Here is a 16,478-nt window from a genome sequence, read left to right on the forward strand (position 1 = left end):
GACCACTTGCAACTGTCCATAATACAAAACCAGCACAGACAACTTCATATGGTTTCCAAAGAATTTCTAACCTTCTCAATTTGAGTATGTGTTCAAATATGCTTCCAGTGATTGTGCCAGCCCAAAGAGGAAATTCCATTCTTGGGCAGTGGCAGATTTGGCAAGATTTTGTTATAAGATGGCTTTGAAGATTGGGCACTGAATAACAATACACAATCAGTGATTTACAAGCATTAACTGCATCTGAGATAGAAAGGTTTCCACATTAATCACAACACAGCACTTCATCTTCCCCATCAAAACATTTTGATTTCTTTTTAGGTGCCTGCACAGTGAATCAGGAGCAGGGCTTTCAGAAAGCAATTCAAAGGACCTGCTTTCCCAGAAGTGTCTCCTGAGAATTGACTTGTGAAAGGAGTTTTCCCAGTCCCCATCTGGCTGCCAGTTGAGACAGCCGGATTTTTGGCCTTTGTTGTTCCTTGGTGCTCCATAACATCTCACCTGGGATCAAAGCATGATCAAACTATTGGTCAGATTGTAGAAAAAACAGATAGAAAGGAACTATAATTTAGATATCTGACAAGGAATTTTTTTGTTTCTTTATTAGTTGTTTTACAGAAAAATGTAGATAGAAGCCTTAGCTGAAATCAGGGATCTGTTGCTCTAGTCACTGTAAGGAAACACTCCCCAAACAGCTACACTCTAACTGAGCAAAGCAAGCAAAAGATGAAGAAAGGAAGGATTATCTTCTTGTTTTAACAGGGATAGTACTGACAAGTGAGTTGTCCTGAGTGAAAGAAGTTTGTGGCAGAGCCACAAATGTCCATGGTCTCTCTCCTTTCTTTCCTAGCATCAGAATCATCCTATTTTTCCTGATTTATGATCAGGAATTTCTTAAAGCAAATAAGTAAGAATGATAATTCTGCTGCTTTGTATCTACAGATCGCCCAGGCCTTGTTTGCGTCGAGAGAATAGAAAAGTGTCAAGAGGGTTTCCTCCTGGCATTCGAACACTACATTAATTACAGAAAACACCATGTTGCACACTTTTGGCCAAAACTGCTGATGAAAGTGACAGACCTGCGAATGATTGGAGCCTGCCATGCCAGCCGCTTCCTGCACATGAAGGTGGAGTGCCCCACAGAACTGTTCCCTCCATTGTTCCTGGAAGTGTTTGAGGATTAGAGAGACTGAAGTGGTTCTCCACACCCCCGTCGCACTACTGGCTGTCATTTCATCCCATTGCCCAGCTCTTCTCACCTGTTTGTTCTTCTTCTTTCGTGGTCTTCTGTTTCTTGAGACGGGGCTGGGGTTTTGTTTGGGTTTTCTTTTGGGGTTGCTGGGGGGCAGTTGTATACACATGGATGAAAACATCCCTATAATGCGGGTACTTGTGACTATTGCAATTTGTTCTTCAGTCCTTTGATGTGAGTGCTTTGACAGCTTAACAGTGAAAATATGAACAGACCAATCTCATTCACCAGCATTTGCGTGGTCACCAGCTCACACCCATCATAGCCTGGAAAATAGGGGAGAGAGATGGAAGTGGCAGAAAAATAAATTTGCCTTCAAGGTAAAACAGCTACTGTTAATTTGACCCTGACAGTTCTGTCTTGTATTACCTCCTTTTGCTGGGTACAACTGACCAATTTATAATATGAAATTTCTGGTCTTCATGATTGTTTCTATCGTAACAATTACTACTATGATCTAGGATCTTTGTCATCATCATGATCCCATCATTCTCTGAGGTTTGTTCCAGCAGATGCAGTTTAACTGTGCCCCATAAAACAAGTACTTAATAATACAGAGTGTTAGAAAGGACTGAGTCTTTTTTTTTTCCATGTGTATAAGATATTAAGACCTTCAGTTATTCAATTTGGACTCCAGATAACTTCACTGGAATGTTTGTTAGAGTGAGGAGGGAAATTTGATCCTCTGAGGTGCTTTTCCTGAGAGTGGAGGGGTCTGATCTTTCTGAAGTGTGTGGAAAATCCGTCACTTTGAGGGAGAAGGCTCTCTGTCAGGATAGCAGGCAGTGTCTCAGAGTTATTCAGGGATATGAGGGCTCACAGAATGAGGACAAAGAGAATGAAACATACGGGGTGACCTTCAGATGGGACAGAAACCAACTGTGTTATTAACAACACTCAAGACTGTACAGCTTTATCCCAGTAATACAAATAGTGTTGCTCAGCAGTAATCCTTTGGTTTTATATATATATATATAAAGTTTATATGCACATATATATATAATTTTATATATATATAATTACAAATCTTCAGCAGATGTCTTAAACCTATTTCCATATTTTTACCTTTTCTCTCTCCTTCTCTGACTCTCTCTCGTGTGTGTGTGTGTGTGTGTGTGTGTGGATCAGCTGGGTTCTCCCTCCCTGGTGTCTGTATGTGTTTCATTTGACTAGATGTTCTCTTGATTCTTTTAATTTATTTCCACTAACTGCACTAGCAGGAACCAAACTGAGCAATGACAAAAATGTCCTGCTGCCAAAGTCTGCAAGCCAGTACTCACAGTCCTGGAATGTTTGGAGGCCAGTGATGAGGACATGGTAGGCAGAGGTTCCTCTCTGTCATCCATCTCCATTCAGAGATGTTGTCTCTGGGTTTTATAAACTTGACATTAAACCATCTTCTGGATTTGTATGACACATCGAAAGCATCTTTCTGTTCTTCCTGGGAACCAGAGACTTAGTTCATGTTTTTTGCACTGCCTTATACCCCACATTCTTTCATGTTGCGCATTGATTTGTACCAGTTTCTTTCTCTGCTATGTATTGACCCATTTGCCCGGCAAGTTGTGGGCATTGTTGGAGTGGATGTATTGACTTTAAGAGCTCATGGCCAATATCTGAACCCATATGTTATGTGCTTATCTGCTCATAAAAACAGGATACTCAGGAAAACTTATAAATTGAACATGGTATATGTGTTTAATTCTTCCTACCCTTCTTTCCCTGCATCATTGATAAAATATTTGGAGTGCTATTGGGCATGTTTTTAGGGATGTGGAATCTCGTTCTCCCTGTTCTTTGATACCCATATGCACCTGTGATGAGCTATGAGCACTAAAGTTGTCACTTAGGGGTTTTTTTGTCAGAACATGAACCACGTTGGGGTGTTTTGGAGTTTTTTTGCAGGTAGCAGTGAAGACACACCATTGGAGATTCATTCTTAAATATTTGCGGTAGAACCTCTCTTGTTGGCTATGTTTGCTCCATCTTGAAGCGTGTGTCTAAACAACATCTCTATCCAAATCCCTTGTAGAGCACTGTCTTGGAGACAAAGAAAGTAGCTCTTTGGATAGGTGGTTTGGGGTGACTTGATAGAGGAGTTACAGCATACAATAGGGGACTCAGAAAAGCAGTAGATCCCTTACTTGCGGTGATGCCTTCACAATCTAGAAACAAAACAACACATTTTTGAGACAATATTAATATAGCAGGGAATATAAAAGCAGAATTGGAGGCCTCCAGGTGCAAATATGGCAAAATGCATATGTGATGCAGGACTTCTACAATTTTATAAGTTTAACAAATTAGCATATTTAACAATAGTATCCAATTAGAAGAGCAGTTAGTTAAGTAATCCCCCCTTTTGGTACTGCCCTATTTGGAGCCTGTCCCCCCCTCACCAAGTTTCTAGCCCCATATTTATTATGTCTAGGATACATGGTGACAGAAAATAACAATAAGACATCCTTGGCTAAAGAGGCAAGACTAAATAATATTTCGTGAGTGTAGCATAATATGTGTTAGAAGGTTAGCTTATTGTTCTAAAATGTACGGAAAGAGGGGTAGGAAAAGTATTGGGAGCTACAGCCATGTATTAGAAATCTACAAAGCTACAAATATATGACAAATATATAAAAAGCTTAGGCATCAGCACCAATGCCCACAGTGGCTTGCAAAGAAAAGAGAAATATGCATGTCTTCTGAAGCTCTGTTCTGCCATGGATCTGAGCTTTTGACTGTGCTGCTGATGGGACCCAGGAGAGGAAACATCACATCTCTTCTAGTTCCAGAATGCTGATGCATTTTGGAGCTGTGCTTAGTCAGGGTTCAGAAAATCAGGCCTCCTTCCTTAGATGATTGCAGATGGACTGAAGTGCCTAAAATCAGGCAGCCAACTTGGGCAGTTCTGGCAGTGCTCTAAGCAAAAAGGACATACACCAACATGCTTTTCTAGCTTTTTAGGTTTAGTTGGAGTCTGACACTAATTAACAGACTGAGTTAGTAGGATTCCCTAACTGAAAACTAAGGCCAAGCTCTTAGTTTGACAGATTTGATGTACTGACATCTAATGGCCTCTGATCTCCTACCAATCTTACTTCATGTGACTTCCTTTTCTTCCTCAATGAGACTGCTGGTTTATGTGATCATGACAGCAAAACTAGCTGAGCTTAGTTCTGCAAAGACGTACTTCTAAATATCAGTGGTCTCAAGCCATTGTGGGATTGAGCCCCTGGACTGACCACCTCAGTGGCAGACACCAGCGCCACAGTCAGCACCCTTTGTAGTACCTGGCCTTCTGAGTGAAATAACAAACTTATGCTTTCCAGTGCAGTCCAGAGTCTTGTTTCTGCTGGTGCCACATGGCTCTCATATTTGCTTTGTGGTTCTACACGTGGGTCTTACACAGAAGGTTTTTTCTGTCGAACCTGATTGTCACCGTTCATGGTATTGCCCTGAGTAACATGTGCATTTAGATACTCATTTTATGTGTAATCTCAGTTAAGTTGTGATATTTATGATATATATAGTGCGTGATCATGATTTTTGTTTACATTCTGCCAAAATGTAGACGTTAGAGTTAGACCTCCCAGGTCCAAAATCATCCTTGAGCAGACTGCTTGCTTCTTCAGAAGCAGGTATCAGAAAGAGGAAAAAACTGTCCAGAAAGACCATATATATCAGAAATCTGCCAAGAGAGAGCTGTTAATCACAAGCAGAGCATGTCATTGCTAGTGATGTATTTTTATGCTATGGAACTCTAATCTGTATGTGTCATATTGACTTCTTGCTGCATGAATCATAAATTTTAAAAATCAGTCTTATGGTTTTGAGATGTAGCCAGCATTCCTAAGGCTAAACCTTTTTCATTAACAGAATCAAAATCCACAACCAAGGAACGTTTTCCTCTCACTGTGAGAGCAATTGAAAGTGTTCAACATTCATCTTTTCACAAAAGGAAGAGGCAACAGAACCTCTTAATGTGTCTTGTTATTGTGATCATCTGGAAATGATTGTCAGACGTTTCCTTTTGATATAGTAATGAAGTGATCTGTATTTAAATTTTATAGAGAGAATTTTATTCTAGTGTGATAGAGATTTATTTTCCACTTTAAGACTCAAAACGGTGTGAGCACGTTTTTGGTTTTTTGGTTTTTTTTTTTATTATGGTATATTTTTGCTTTAAAATTAAAAACAAAACAAAAAAAAAGGTTTGGCCTTATCACAAAGTTTTAGTATAGATGTTAGCAAATGCAAAGAGTATGCATTATTTGTGTGTATCCACATTGACTGATGTCGCCTTCAAAAAGCAATATTGTGCAGGTAATAAGTTGTTTGTGACTGTCCATTGCACAGTTTACCTTCTTTAAAAGCTAACCTTGTTTATGCACAAGACAATCAAATGTAAATCTACATCAGCACCCAGGTGTGGATTAAATTTATGTAAATTACTGAGCACAATGTAAAACATTAAAAGACACTTTATTTAATTACACATTTAATGTTGGTAAAGATAGTATCAGGGCATGAACTAGCTGACATACTGTAATTTCTTTTTCTCTTTTCCTACTTCCTTAGCACTCTACAGTTTCAGTTTGCTCATAAATACATCAAATTAGTCATTTATAATTTTTTTAAAGAGGAGGGTGGTTTGGGTTGTTTGTTTTTATGAATTTGGTTGGGAGGACTTACTACTTTGTCTATGAGGTTTGTGGGTTTTGCTTCTTTGGTTTATTTTTTTATATCAGTTTCATGCCCTGAGGGTAAGACAAACATTACACCATACAGTAAAAAACAAAGTACCTTCGATGATGTATTTTTTTGCAAACAGTGTTAAGAGTTATGCTAGATTGGTAATATTTTTTCAGCCTAAAATATATTAAAAAAAAAATCTGTGATCACAAATGTTTTAAACTATCTAAAGAGAAAATTTGTATATTTGGGGAAGAAAATAATTTTTACATAGCTTTTGTATGCAGATATTAAAATGTAATTATGAATATAGTGGGCATAGATAACTGTGTAAGCTTGAATTCTAAAAAAGAAAAAGCTTATAACTGAAAAGTGGTCCTGGTGTCTCTGTCTCTTTGTTGCAGGCTCTTTTGTCAGCTCTGTCTCACACTTACAAGCCAATGGAATGGGAAAAGTAGGGCCTAGAGCACAATGTTTTATCAGCTCTAACCTGTTCACATTTCTGTGTTTCTGCATCCCTTTCATCACCTACCTCATATCTTATCTCCTCTCCTCCCTTCCCTTGGGCAGCCAACCAAAGGTTTTCACTTCCTCACTCTTCACAGCAGCCAACTTTAATTTACTCCAGTGAACTGACTCTTGATTTATGTCTCACTCAATTACATTTTTTAAGGGAACGCCCTTTCTTTCCTTCTCCACTCCCAGTCTAAACAGGGATGGTGTGACAGGAGCAATAAGCTTCCCATCTTTCCATACTTTCCATACCTTGGTCTCCTACCTACTGGAGATCTTCTCATTCAGATATTTTCTCTAGTCTTATATTCCTTTGCAGTTCTTATTTCTCTTCCAGTCCTTTCATTCCCATCAGGAAGAAAAGCCAGACCTATTGCCTGGATCCAAAGTAATTTCTTGGCCTGTTCCAGATGGGAAACCTATTTTAGGCTGCTGTTTCACGGTGATTTCCACAGGCGTTTCCTGGCTGGCTGCCAGCTCCTGCTCCTGGTCCCCTTCCACATGAGGTGCTGGGAGCCTTCAGAGGGATGCTGAGCTCCCTGAGCTCCCTCTGTCTGGCACCCCTGGGAGCACATTCCTGACTCCAGGCTTAGTGTTCCTGGGGAGGGCTGTGCCAGCACCTGGAGGGTTTGTTGCCACTGAGGCCTGTGGGAAGAGGGGCTGCCTTCAAAGGCAGGAGCTGTATGTGAGGAGCCAGAGGGAAAGCTTGAAATCCCTGCTCTGCCCTAAATGGAATCCCTTCAAGCGTTCCAGTTCAGGCACCGGCATGGGGAAGCCTTGCCAAAGCCTCTGCTGGGTTTGCACCGAGCAAGCAGCAACGTGGGTTGCTTTGGCCCCCCGGGACCAGCTCTGGAGTGAAGAATGAATCTGGTGTGTAAAATCTTGTTTACTCGATGTGAAGAAATAGTTCTGCTCCCACAGATGCCAGTGCTCTGGGTATAACATTTTCAGCTATCATATGTAGTGGCAGAATCTGTATTTTTCAAAAAGTAGTGTGATGTCTCTGGATTCTGAGAGCCACGTGAATTTGCTTCAGGGTCTATTTATCACTACAGAGAAGGACATAAGAGATGGTCAGCTCTTCCCCTGGAGCTCTGGCACTACAGCAGGAGTGTGTTCTTGACCTGTTGTGGGCTGCCTCTTGCACCTTGAGCCTGTTGGCGAACACAGGTGCAGTTTGTTTGTCCTCTTGGTGACAGTGCATGAGGGTTTTCTGTCCTTGAAAACTGAGCCACGTCTGAAGGATTTTCTCTGTGAACTTGGGGTTCTAACAATAAACAAATATGTGTCTTATGGTCACATGTGCTGTGTGGTAGTCCCCGTAGCATCAGTAGTTTCAAAATGAAAATTCGCATATTAGAAGTGACTGCAGACACATCACCTTTGGAATAAGTAAAGGGTATGTACAAAAGTCTCTGCATTCTGTTTATCGTATTGGAGCCCTCCTTTACTGTTTACCTGGTAGAGAAGATTCCTTTCCAGACTGAATCACAGAGCATCTTTCTCTCCTCTCATGCCTATTCCTGGTGGAAGCACTAACCCTGCAGGTACTGCCACAAGCTGCCTTGCTACACAAAATGAGATGTCTGAAGTCCCTTAGAAAAATTTAAAAAAAACCTGCGGAAGTCCCTTTGTGTAATTTGGGAGAGCTTTGAAACTTCTAAGCTCAGGGAATACTGAAAGGTTTGTGGGATCCCTGAGTCAGAGGTGCCAAAGGGAGAAATAAAATGGGTCCTATGTCATCCTGACCTTGTGGTGCCTTGAAAAATTACAAACTTGGAAAAGTGGTCCAAGCTCAGTGCCCTGCTGTGCAGAACCAGGGTGGAACATACAGGGAAAAAAAAGACAATCCGTAGTGGATTTGGAAAATGCAATGTAAAGAAGTAGAGAAGGACATCAGCAAATCAAAAGCAAAACCCAGAATGAGTCATTTTCTGAATTTCATTGGAATTTGAATTTGCAAGAGGCTGTCTGAGTGGGTATGGGGGAAGCTTCAAGCAGTGTTTCTCTGAACAGAAATGTTCTAGTTACAAGAAATAAAAGGTTTTGCAAAATCCAAACAAAAGCTGTATTGAAAGGGGAAAAAAGATGTGTTATATGTAGCAGCAAGGTCTTTGGTATAGCCCTGCTCAGAGGTAGGAACAAAAGAGGAAGAAGTTGTCTTTGCTGAGATCACCATAGAGGCAGAAAGCTTCACTGCCTCATGTAATCTTTAAAATGGAAATGAAAGCTGGGGCATGTCTCAGTGCTGAAAACATGTTCCAGGTAAAATCTCAACAGGAAGGAAGGAAGGAAGGAAGGAAGGAAGGAAGGAAGGCAGGCAGGCAAATCTTGTGCCCCTTGAAGCTGGAGCTGTAAATAATGGCAAAAGGTGAGACCCAGACTGTGGTTTGGTGAAGCTGTTCCTTGCTCCAAGGAAGTGTAGGAGAGGTCACAGATATTGTCAGTTGCTTTCACAAAAGGCACAAGGAAGTGTTTTGCAACTGAGACACAGAAACATAACTGACACTTTAAAACCAGCACATCTTGTTGAAGTGGGTCGGAATCCATGAACGTGAGGAGCAGAGAACCTGCAAGATGCATAACCATGACCTTCCCAGAGGACTGAGTCAGACAGGGGTTGGAAACATCTAACACAACATGCTTGTGTTGCCAGGAGTTCCTTTACTTCTGGGCAGGAAATCCAGAAGAAGGCCTCAAAGGCTCAGAGGGATCTGACAGATGTCAGCTGCCACTGCCTTTAAGCCTCCATGGCCAGGTTGGACAACCTGGATGTCTTCTTGCCCTCCCACAGTGCTCCCTCAGCCTAGGGAACAAGTGTGGTGGCTTTGCCTGGCTGCTGTCTGACTGTGGTGGGAAATTCTTCAGAGACTTCAAAAAAAGTGGTGGGGCAAGCAGGGTAGGTTTTTCTCCTGAATGCCAGAGCACATGCCAAAGCTGCTGACCTCTCCCTCTTGCCAAAGTGAGTTCCTTGCTCTCTGTGCCCACAATCCTGGCTCTAGCCCTGAGACTCCCCTGGAACAGCTGAGCACGCTCTGTGCTAGCTCAGCTGGGTCCCTTGGAGATGAAGCCCATCTTTGTGACTGCCTGGGCAGTGAACAAGGCACTTATCCATTCAATCAGTGCCTGCTTTTTCTATCCTGGGCTGATCACCTCAGTCCTAGACACTGTTCTCTTCCAGGGAGAACAGACACCTCTTCCAGAGCTGCCACTAATGGCCTGTGAAGGCAGGTCCTGACATCCATCTAGCATTCCAGAGCAGCATGTGTGGAGAAGGAATGTACCCCACAGGCATAAGCCTCCCTTGGAAGTCCTGCTGACCCCAGAGATCGGATGAAGGGCACCAGAACAGACATCTACTGGCCAGGTCAAGAACTACAGAGATGGAGTGATGGTCACAAAGGTCTGCCTGGAGGAAATGGGTGGTGACAACAGGGACAGGTCTGCGGCCTCTCAAGCCTGTTGCAAAGCTGGGAAGCAGAGTATTCTTCGTCAGAACTCTGTAGTATTAAAACGGGCACTTGTTGGTTCTAAAATCCTAGCATTCACTTGTTTGTTCTCCTCAGATGTATCCTGTCACCAGAGTTTCTGAGCTGTGACTATTGCTGCCAAGGCCCAAGGGAGAAATGAGAGATTGTGGGGGAAGGAAGCTGTTCTGTCCAGAGAGAGGGAGGGTTGAGCTGCCTGCAGACCCTGTACTCATGCACAATTTTGCACTCACCACAGGGCTAGAAAACCAAACTGGGCCAAGCCATTTCCAAGCTATATCCCTAAAACCCTATTTTGAAAAAGAGATGCTAATTGCCCTTTAAATCAAAGGTGTTCTGGGGCTGATAGTTAGCTTTTTGTAGCCAAGGGTGGCTTCAAGTCCTGGGCTGCCCTGTGCTGAGGGCAAGGGAACACACCGGGCTGGGAATATCCATGGGGAAATCACCTCGTGCCTTGAGCAACTGACAGGCACACAGCCCTGTGAGCCTGGAGCTGTTGGAGCTGTGCTCCAGCTCCGGCACCAGGGCTTGGCTGCTGATCTGAACCCAGGGCAGAAAGGACACACAGAGACCACTTGGGGTGTGAGGTGTGGGATTCTTCTTAATTTCATTTTTATTTCAAGTTCTGTTAATGAAATCAGTAGTGCAACTAGGCAATCACCTAATGTTAATTATAGCTTGTCGCGTCTCTAGCTGTGCTGATCTGATCTGATTTGCCTCTAGCCTTGGCTTCAGACAGTTGAATGCACCTACACTCCATTATTCCCATACATGTTTTTTCCTGAGCTGGGAATGATGATAGTATTTCAACTTCAAAATAAACCTCACAATATCCATTTCTTTTTTATGGTGGAAAATAAAATGTTTATAAGGATTTTAACCAGGAGATTTCAAGACAAGATAGGTGTCTAGGCCAGGAGAAGAGGCTGGACTAATAAGCGAAGTTTCAAAATAATTTTATAACCTGTGATGCTGCACTTTTATCCATCCACAGCTCCAGGAGACTGACACCAGTAATATTTCCCTTTTCATCAAGGAAGTAATGGGCTTCATTAGAGACTTAGGAGATGTTTGCCTTCCTCAGAGCCAAGATGTTTGACTTCTTCAAAGTCAAGCGAGGTTGTCTCAGCTGTTGACATTTGTCTCTGCTGCAGATGTTGTTCTCTTCCTATTCAAAACGTATTTTAAGCAGAGAGGTTGATCAAGAAGAGGGAATACTTTTCTGCACTGTCCATTTGACCTCCATTCCTACATGTCACCCATATGCACACACTGACTCCTGGGCATTTTCTTTTCCAGTGTGCCATAGTAGCTGCTGCCCTTGGATCAGAAGTCAGGTGCCAAGGGCTTGTGAGAAGGAGGGTTGTACTGGGTGGCTGCCAGTGCTCTCCACAGACTGGAAATACCATCACTCTAAAAGTACTGCAAAAGCTTATATCCTTTGTGAGAGGGTGCAGATTTTTGCTGTTGTGTGAGTTAAGGGTCAGTTATGAAAACCTTGCTGTTCTTTGCTTTTGCAAGCTGTGAGATAGCTCAGGACTGCATTATTCTTGGACCAGATTTGGAGTAGTCTAGCACTGAACATAAGCACATATTCTGAGCTTTAATTCACTTGGCACTTATTTTAGAAGCTGACCTAGTATCATTGTATTAAGAAATCTGTTGCCTTCCATCTAAGCATCCATGATGTTCCTGAAATGGGTGCTGACTAGTCTGTACCAAGTTTTCCCTTTATTTTTTTACTCTGTCACTTCAGGCCCACTGGATGGAATAATTTTTGCATAATGCAAACTAAATGATGACTAATAATAAGACCCAAGACTTGAAGCTGCTTTTGAAATTCCACTTCTTGAAAATAGATGTTGAAAAACACCCCTCCATTTCCCTTCTCTGTATAAATCTCTGGGTAAAATGCCTTGTCTAATACAGAAATGTTTCCTACTGCTTCTGCACTGGAGCATCAGTATTTTAATGATTTTTAAGTGCAAATGGGGTAACCAACAGATGACAACTCTAACCTACTACAAGTAAACAGAGAGAGAAGGGATAGCTTAAGGTTTGTTTTGTTTAAAGAGCTGATCTAACTGATGGTGATGTGTTTGGGTTCAGGCCTAAAAGCTGTTAAAGCTGTTCAGAAATCAAGTGGATATAGAAAGAAATCTTACTTGCATGTAAGCCTGTGATCCCCAAAATATATTTTAGTGGAAACCTTTCTGAATAAAACATCTATTTTTTTTCCTAAGTGGAATCAACAGCATTGAGAAGCAGTATACTTGTCTAACAAAAAGTGAGAGAACTTTGGCCTTTTTCACCATTTTTACTCTGCACAGAGCCTGTATAAGGGGGGAAAGCCCCAAAGGCACTGGGCTTTGCAAAACATCTCATTTGGTTGGAAAGCCAACTTTCTAGCTAACCCAGTTTGAAACACCATGTTCCAACCACGGGTTCAATGCACATACACAAATGAAGTTACAAAATAAAGTAGTTTTTACTGAACCCTGATTTTGTGACAGCAGCCTAGCACACTGAGTGCCTGGTCAAACGCTACCAGCTGTAAAGCAGGGCAGAGTGTTGGCACCTCTGTTGTTTAAAATGTCAGGACTCTTCCCACATGGAAAAGGTGGTGCATTATGCTGTCAGTGTTGATTTTGCAGCTGGACAATGAGTGGTAGCTTGTGTGACAAACACACTGATGAATAGATTCAAGGAGCCGTTTATCGTCTAAAATTTCTCTGCTGAGAAATATCCCCTGGCTGTCAGGCTGGGGGCCCCAGGATTGCTGTCAGAGCCTTTGTAAGAAGTAGGGTGCTTTTGGTCTGATTCTGCTCAGTTTTCTTTGAACAGTTCCATGATTCTTACAGCACACAGCTGGTGAGGACATGTGTGAGGGAGGTAGGAATTTTTGCTGCCTGAAAATCATATCCTATTCACAACACAAGCAGCAGTTGCGCTCTTTGTAACTGGGCCACGCAGACAGGCTGAGCTTGTCCCTTTGAGGAGTCTGGACAGAGAAGTGCATTGAAAGCACAGGTAGTTGCTTCCTTTGGATCTTCCCTTGTGAATGCACACTAGGCTATTTGGAAGACTGCATTTCAAACTGGTTTAGAGAGAAAACTGGTTTTCCAACTAAATTAGATGTTTTGTAAAAGCATTCTTCTTTCCAGAAACTTTCTTGATTCTGCAGTTCAGGTATTCTTCACATATAGCATTGCAGCTTATCCTGGGACTGCAGCCTGGGCATGAAAACCCAGAAACTAACACCTTCAGCTGGAACAAAACAAAACTGACTTTGGAAATATAACCATAGGATCTTCTGAAGCTTATCTCCCTAGTCAGGCTGCCTCTCTCATTCCTTATCACCTGGCCTGTGTGCACAATGCCAGAAACTGTGTAATGAGCTCCAAACTGCAAAGACACCTCCTCTGCAGCAGAACGGGGACACACAGCAGCCACAGCATGTGCTGTTAGAAGGCATCTCTGCCATTCCCGATTAACTACAGGAGAGCAATTGAAAGCTTCTCTTTCAAATTATTTTCTTTCCAAAAGTACTTTGCCAAAAGTGCAGAAGTGACAGGAAGAAGAAAAATCCAGCTAATCTAAACTACAGCAAACCTCAGGTCAAGGAGCTTGCCAGACTGATGAGCACACTACATAAATTACCTACTTACATTTACCTTTCTGCCTCCTCTCCTCAGTCATTTGATTTCACAAGTTTTGCTAGGGAGATTATAGATTAAATAGACAATCTTTGCCCAAACCAGTAGCAAAAAGTACTCAAGACCTTAAAGTGAAAACCAGGAAACTTCTACACCACAGGAATCCTGAATGTTCAGTTTAAAGAGGATTCACTGATTGGAAAATGCTAAATATTGACTTGAGGGCAATAAGAATGATAAATGTTCAGAAAGGAGGATGTGAGATCCATTTAAAGAAAGAAAAATAAGAAAAGAGGAGAAGTAGTCCAGCTAAAAATCTTATTTTACACTTTGGAAGGGGAAATCTGGAATTATATAACTATGCAAAAATCCTAGGAAAAGTGTTTAAGGCTTCACAAGCTGAGGAGCTCCAATGAATGCTAGGTTTAACATGGCCTCTAAAGCTTGAAAAGAAATGGTAAAGTCATTCCAAAAAGGCCAGAAAATGTCCATTTACTTTCTTCTAAATACCAAACAGACCCTCCAGACATGGGAATAGACTTCAAGTACCTGTCACAGCCTCAGTCTTTGCTGCCTCCTTCCTGGTCATCCCCCAGAGCCAAGCTGAGGGCTGGAGTTTGTGGTGGGCAGCCTCGAGCTCTTCTCTCAGCCCCATATGCTGCCCACCTGGCTGCTCAGCAGGAGGCTGGCTACGGCTCAGGATGTGGGCTCTGGTATCCAGGAACAAAGGCCCCTACTAAGTTCTTGGACAGCCTGGAGGCAAGGATCTGGCATTGCACTGACTAGGAGCAACACCTTTGTCCCTTTCCTCTGGCCAAGAACACTTGCACTTGGCCAGCTTTGTCAAGACAACCAGAATGGGCAGGAGTAGCAGGAGAGCTGGGAAAGGAGTGACTGCCACACTTCATTGTTTCCTGGGCTTTAGAAACCTTCCAAAGTCAGGTTGGAGGCTGGGACACACAACCGTTTCTAGGTCTCCAGCTCTTTGATCTTAGAATCATTAAGGTTGCAAAAGACCTCTAAGACCATCAAGTCCAGCTGTTAACCAATTCCATCACTAAACCACATCCCAAAATGCTGTATCTACATGTCTTTTGGTCCCAAGGGCAGTGACTCCACCGCTTTCCTGGGCAGCTTGTTCCAGTGCCTGACTACCGTTTCAGTGAAGAAATTCTACCTAATGTCCAATCTAAACCTCCCCTGGTGTAACTCAAAGCCATCTCCTATTGTCCTGTTGCTTGTTACCTGGGAGAAGAGAGTGACACAGAATCACAGAATCGCTGAGGTTGGAAAAGGCCTCCAAGATCATCCAGTCCAATGGACGAGCCCACCTGAACCCCAAACTCAATGTGCTGCATGACCTGACACTGCTGACCCCATTCCTTCACTGCACAGAGACAGTCTGGAGTTCCTGCACCAGATCCTGGTGTGTTCAGCTCCCTGGGACCACACAGGAACATAGTTCATCAATTGTCCCTTCAACAAACTTAATTCTGAAACTGCCACAAGACACAAATACATGCCCCAAATTGTGGGGGAGCCCAAACAAGTCTAGCACAAATAGGAGACCTCTCCAGCCTGAACAGAGCTCTGTGAGACTCCCTGGCCTCCATGGCCAATTGTGGGACTGTTCCTCCTATTCAGGGCACAGATCCAAACCCTGTTGTCAGCTCCAGCCACATGTGATGGGAGAGTGAAACCATCAACTTGCTGGTTGAAAATACTAATTCCTACATAGCTTGTGCCATCACAGGGCCTTTCCAGCTATTCCAGGTATGTAGAACCAGTGATCAATATTCATCTTGCCTCTAGTCCGACTTCCAGCATTGAGAGACAATGATGTCCTTCTGTACATGGAAAAGTCACTCCTTTATTTCACATAGTCCCATTTTTTCTGTTTGATCGTTGCTGATTTTTGTCTTTAACTTAATTCTGCTTTTCTATAAAATGTGGTGTGTTGTTTATATAACTTTCACTTGTTCTATTTGATTTCCTTCACAAAGATAACACAGTCATTTTTAATTTTTCATAGACGTCCTGTTGCTGCCCATAGTAATAAATTAAATTGTTCATCACATATAATTCATTGTTATGATCGTGTGCTCATCCACTTTGAAAGAGCGGGACTTATGCAGAAATGATTGAGTAAATTAACTATCTAGGAAAGCAAAGGTAGGACTTAATAATGTCCAATATGCTTTTGTACTTAAACTTTATATCCAAAAGCTGTAACACAAGCAGTTCTTGTTCTTTCTCACCTTTTTGCGTGATAGAATAGCGCCTGTTACAACCAGACTGTGTTCCAGGCTTGCCAATGCCTCAAGAATCTGAAAATCATGACCTTCATCTGTCTTCTCCAGTGAGTCATGGAAGCAGATGGCCTTCCAAGTCAGCACTAAACCACAGTCCCCAGTGCTCTGACAGGGGACTCTGACTTCTCTTCTCTGTCCTGCTTGTAAGATACACCCATGGACAGAGTGCAGACTGAGCCAGCCTCTTCTGGCAAGTGAGGTCACTTACGAAGAGTTCTCTTATTATTTTCGATATATTTTGAAGAAAAACAGCAGGCTGGAGCCAACTGATCGTCTTTTCCCAATGTGTGGGATCTGACAGGTCTAAAAAAAGGTATGGAAAGAAGAGGTAAGGGTTTGTTTATATGCCAGTCAGGACAAGTCCACAAAAGTAGACCTGTCATCTATCCTTATCTCAGGGGTTTGGAGCAATTCAGTTCAGGGAAAAATTATGTAATGAGAAGATATGAACATGCTAGAGAGGACATATACTCTGGAACAGTTTGCCCAAATAAACTGTGGCTCCCCCACCCTTGGAAGTGTTCAAGGCGAGGTTGGATGGGGCTCTGAGCAATCTGGTCTAGTGAAA

At 42.5% G+C, this 16,478-nt stretch overlaps 1 protein-coding gene across 9 annotated transcripts in view; it reads left to right on the forward strand.

Moving 5' to 3' along the window:
• THRB (thyroid hormone receptor beta) overlaps positions 1-6,316 on the forward strand; it is a 157,140-nt gene extending 150,824 nt beyond the window's left edge. For all 9 annotated transcript variants that reach the window (XM_017732120.1, XM_017732118.1, XM_017732119.1 and 6 more), the window contains one exon: positions 943-6,316. In XM_017732120.1, the coding sequence (XP_017587609.1) occupies positions 943-1,184 (242 nt within the window). In that variant the 3' untranslated portion in view covers positions 1,185-6,316. The remainder of the gene's footprint in view (positions 1-942) is intronic.
• The last annotated feature ends 10,162 nt before the right edge of the window (positions 6,317-16,478 follow it).

This window comes from Corvus brachyrhynchos, unplaced genomic scaffold (assembly GCF_000691975.1).
Source record: "Corvus brachyrhynchos isolate BGI_N302 unplaced genomic scaffold, ASM69197v1 scaffold53, whole genome shotgun sequence".
In the NCBI taxonomy this organism is placed as follows: Eukaryota; Metazoa; Chordata; class Aves; order Passeriformes; family Corvidae; genus Corvus; species Corvus brachyrhynchos.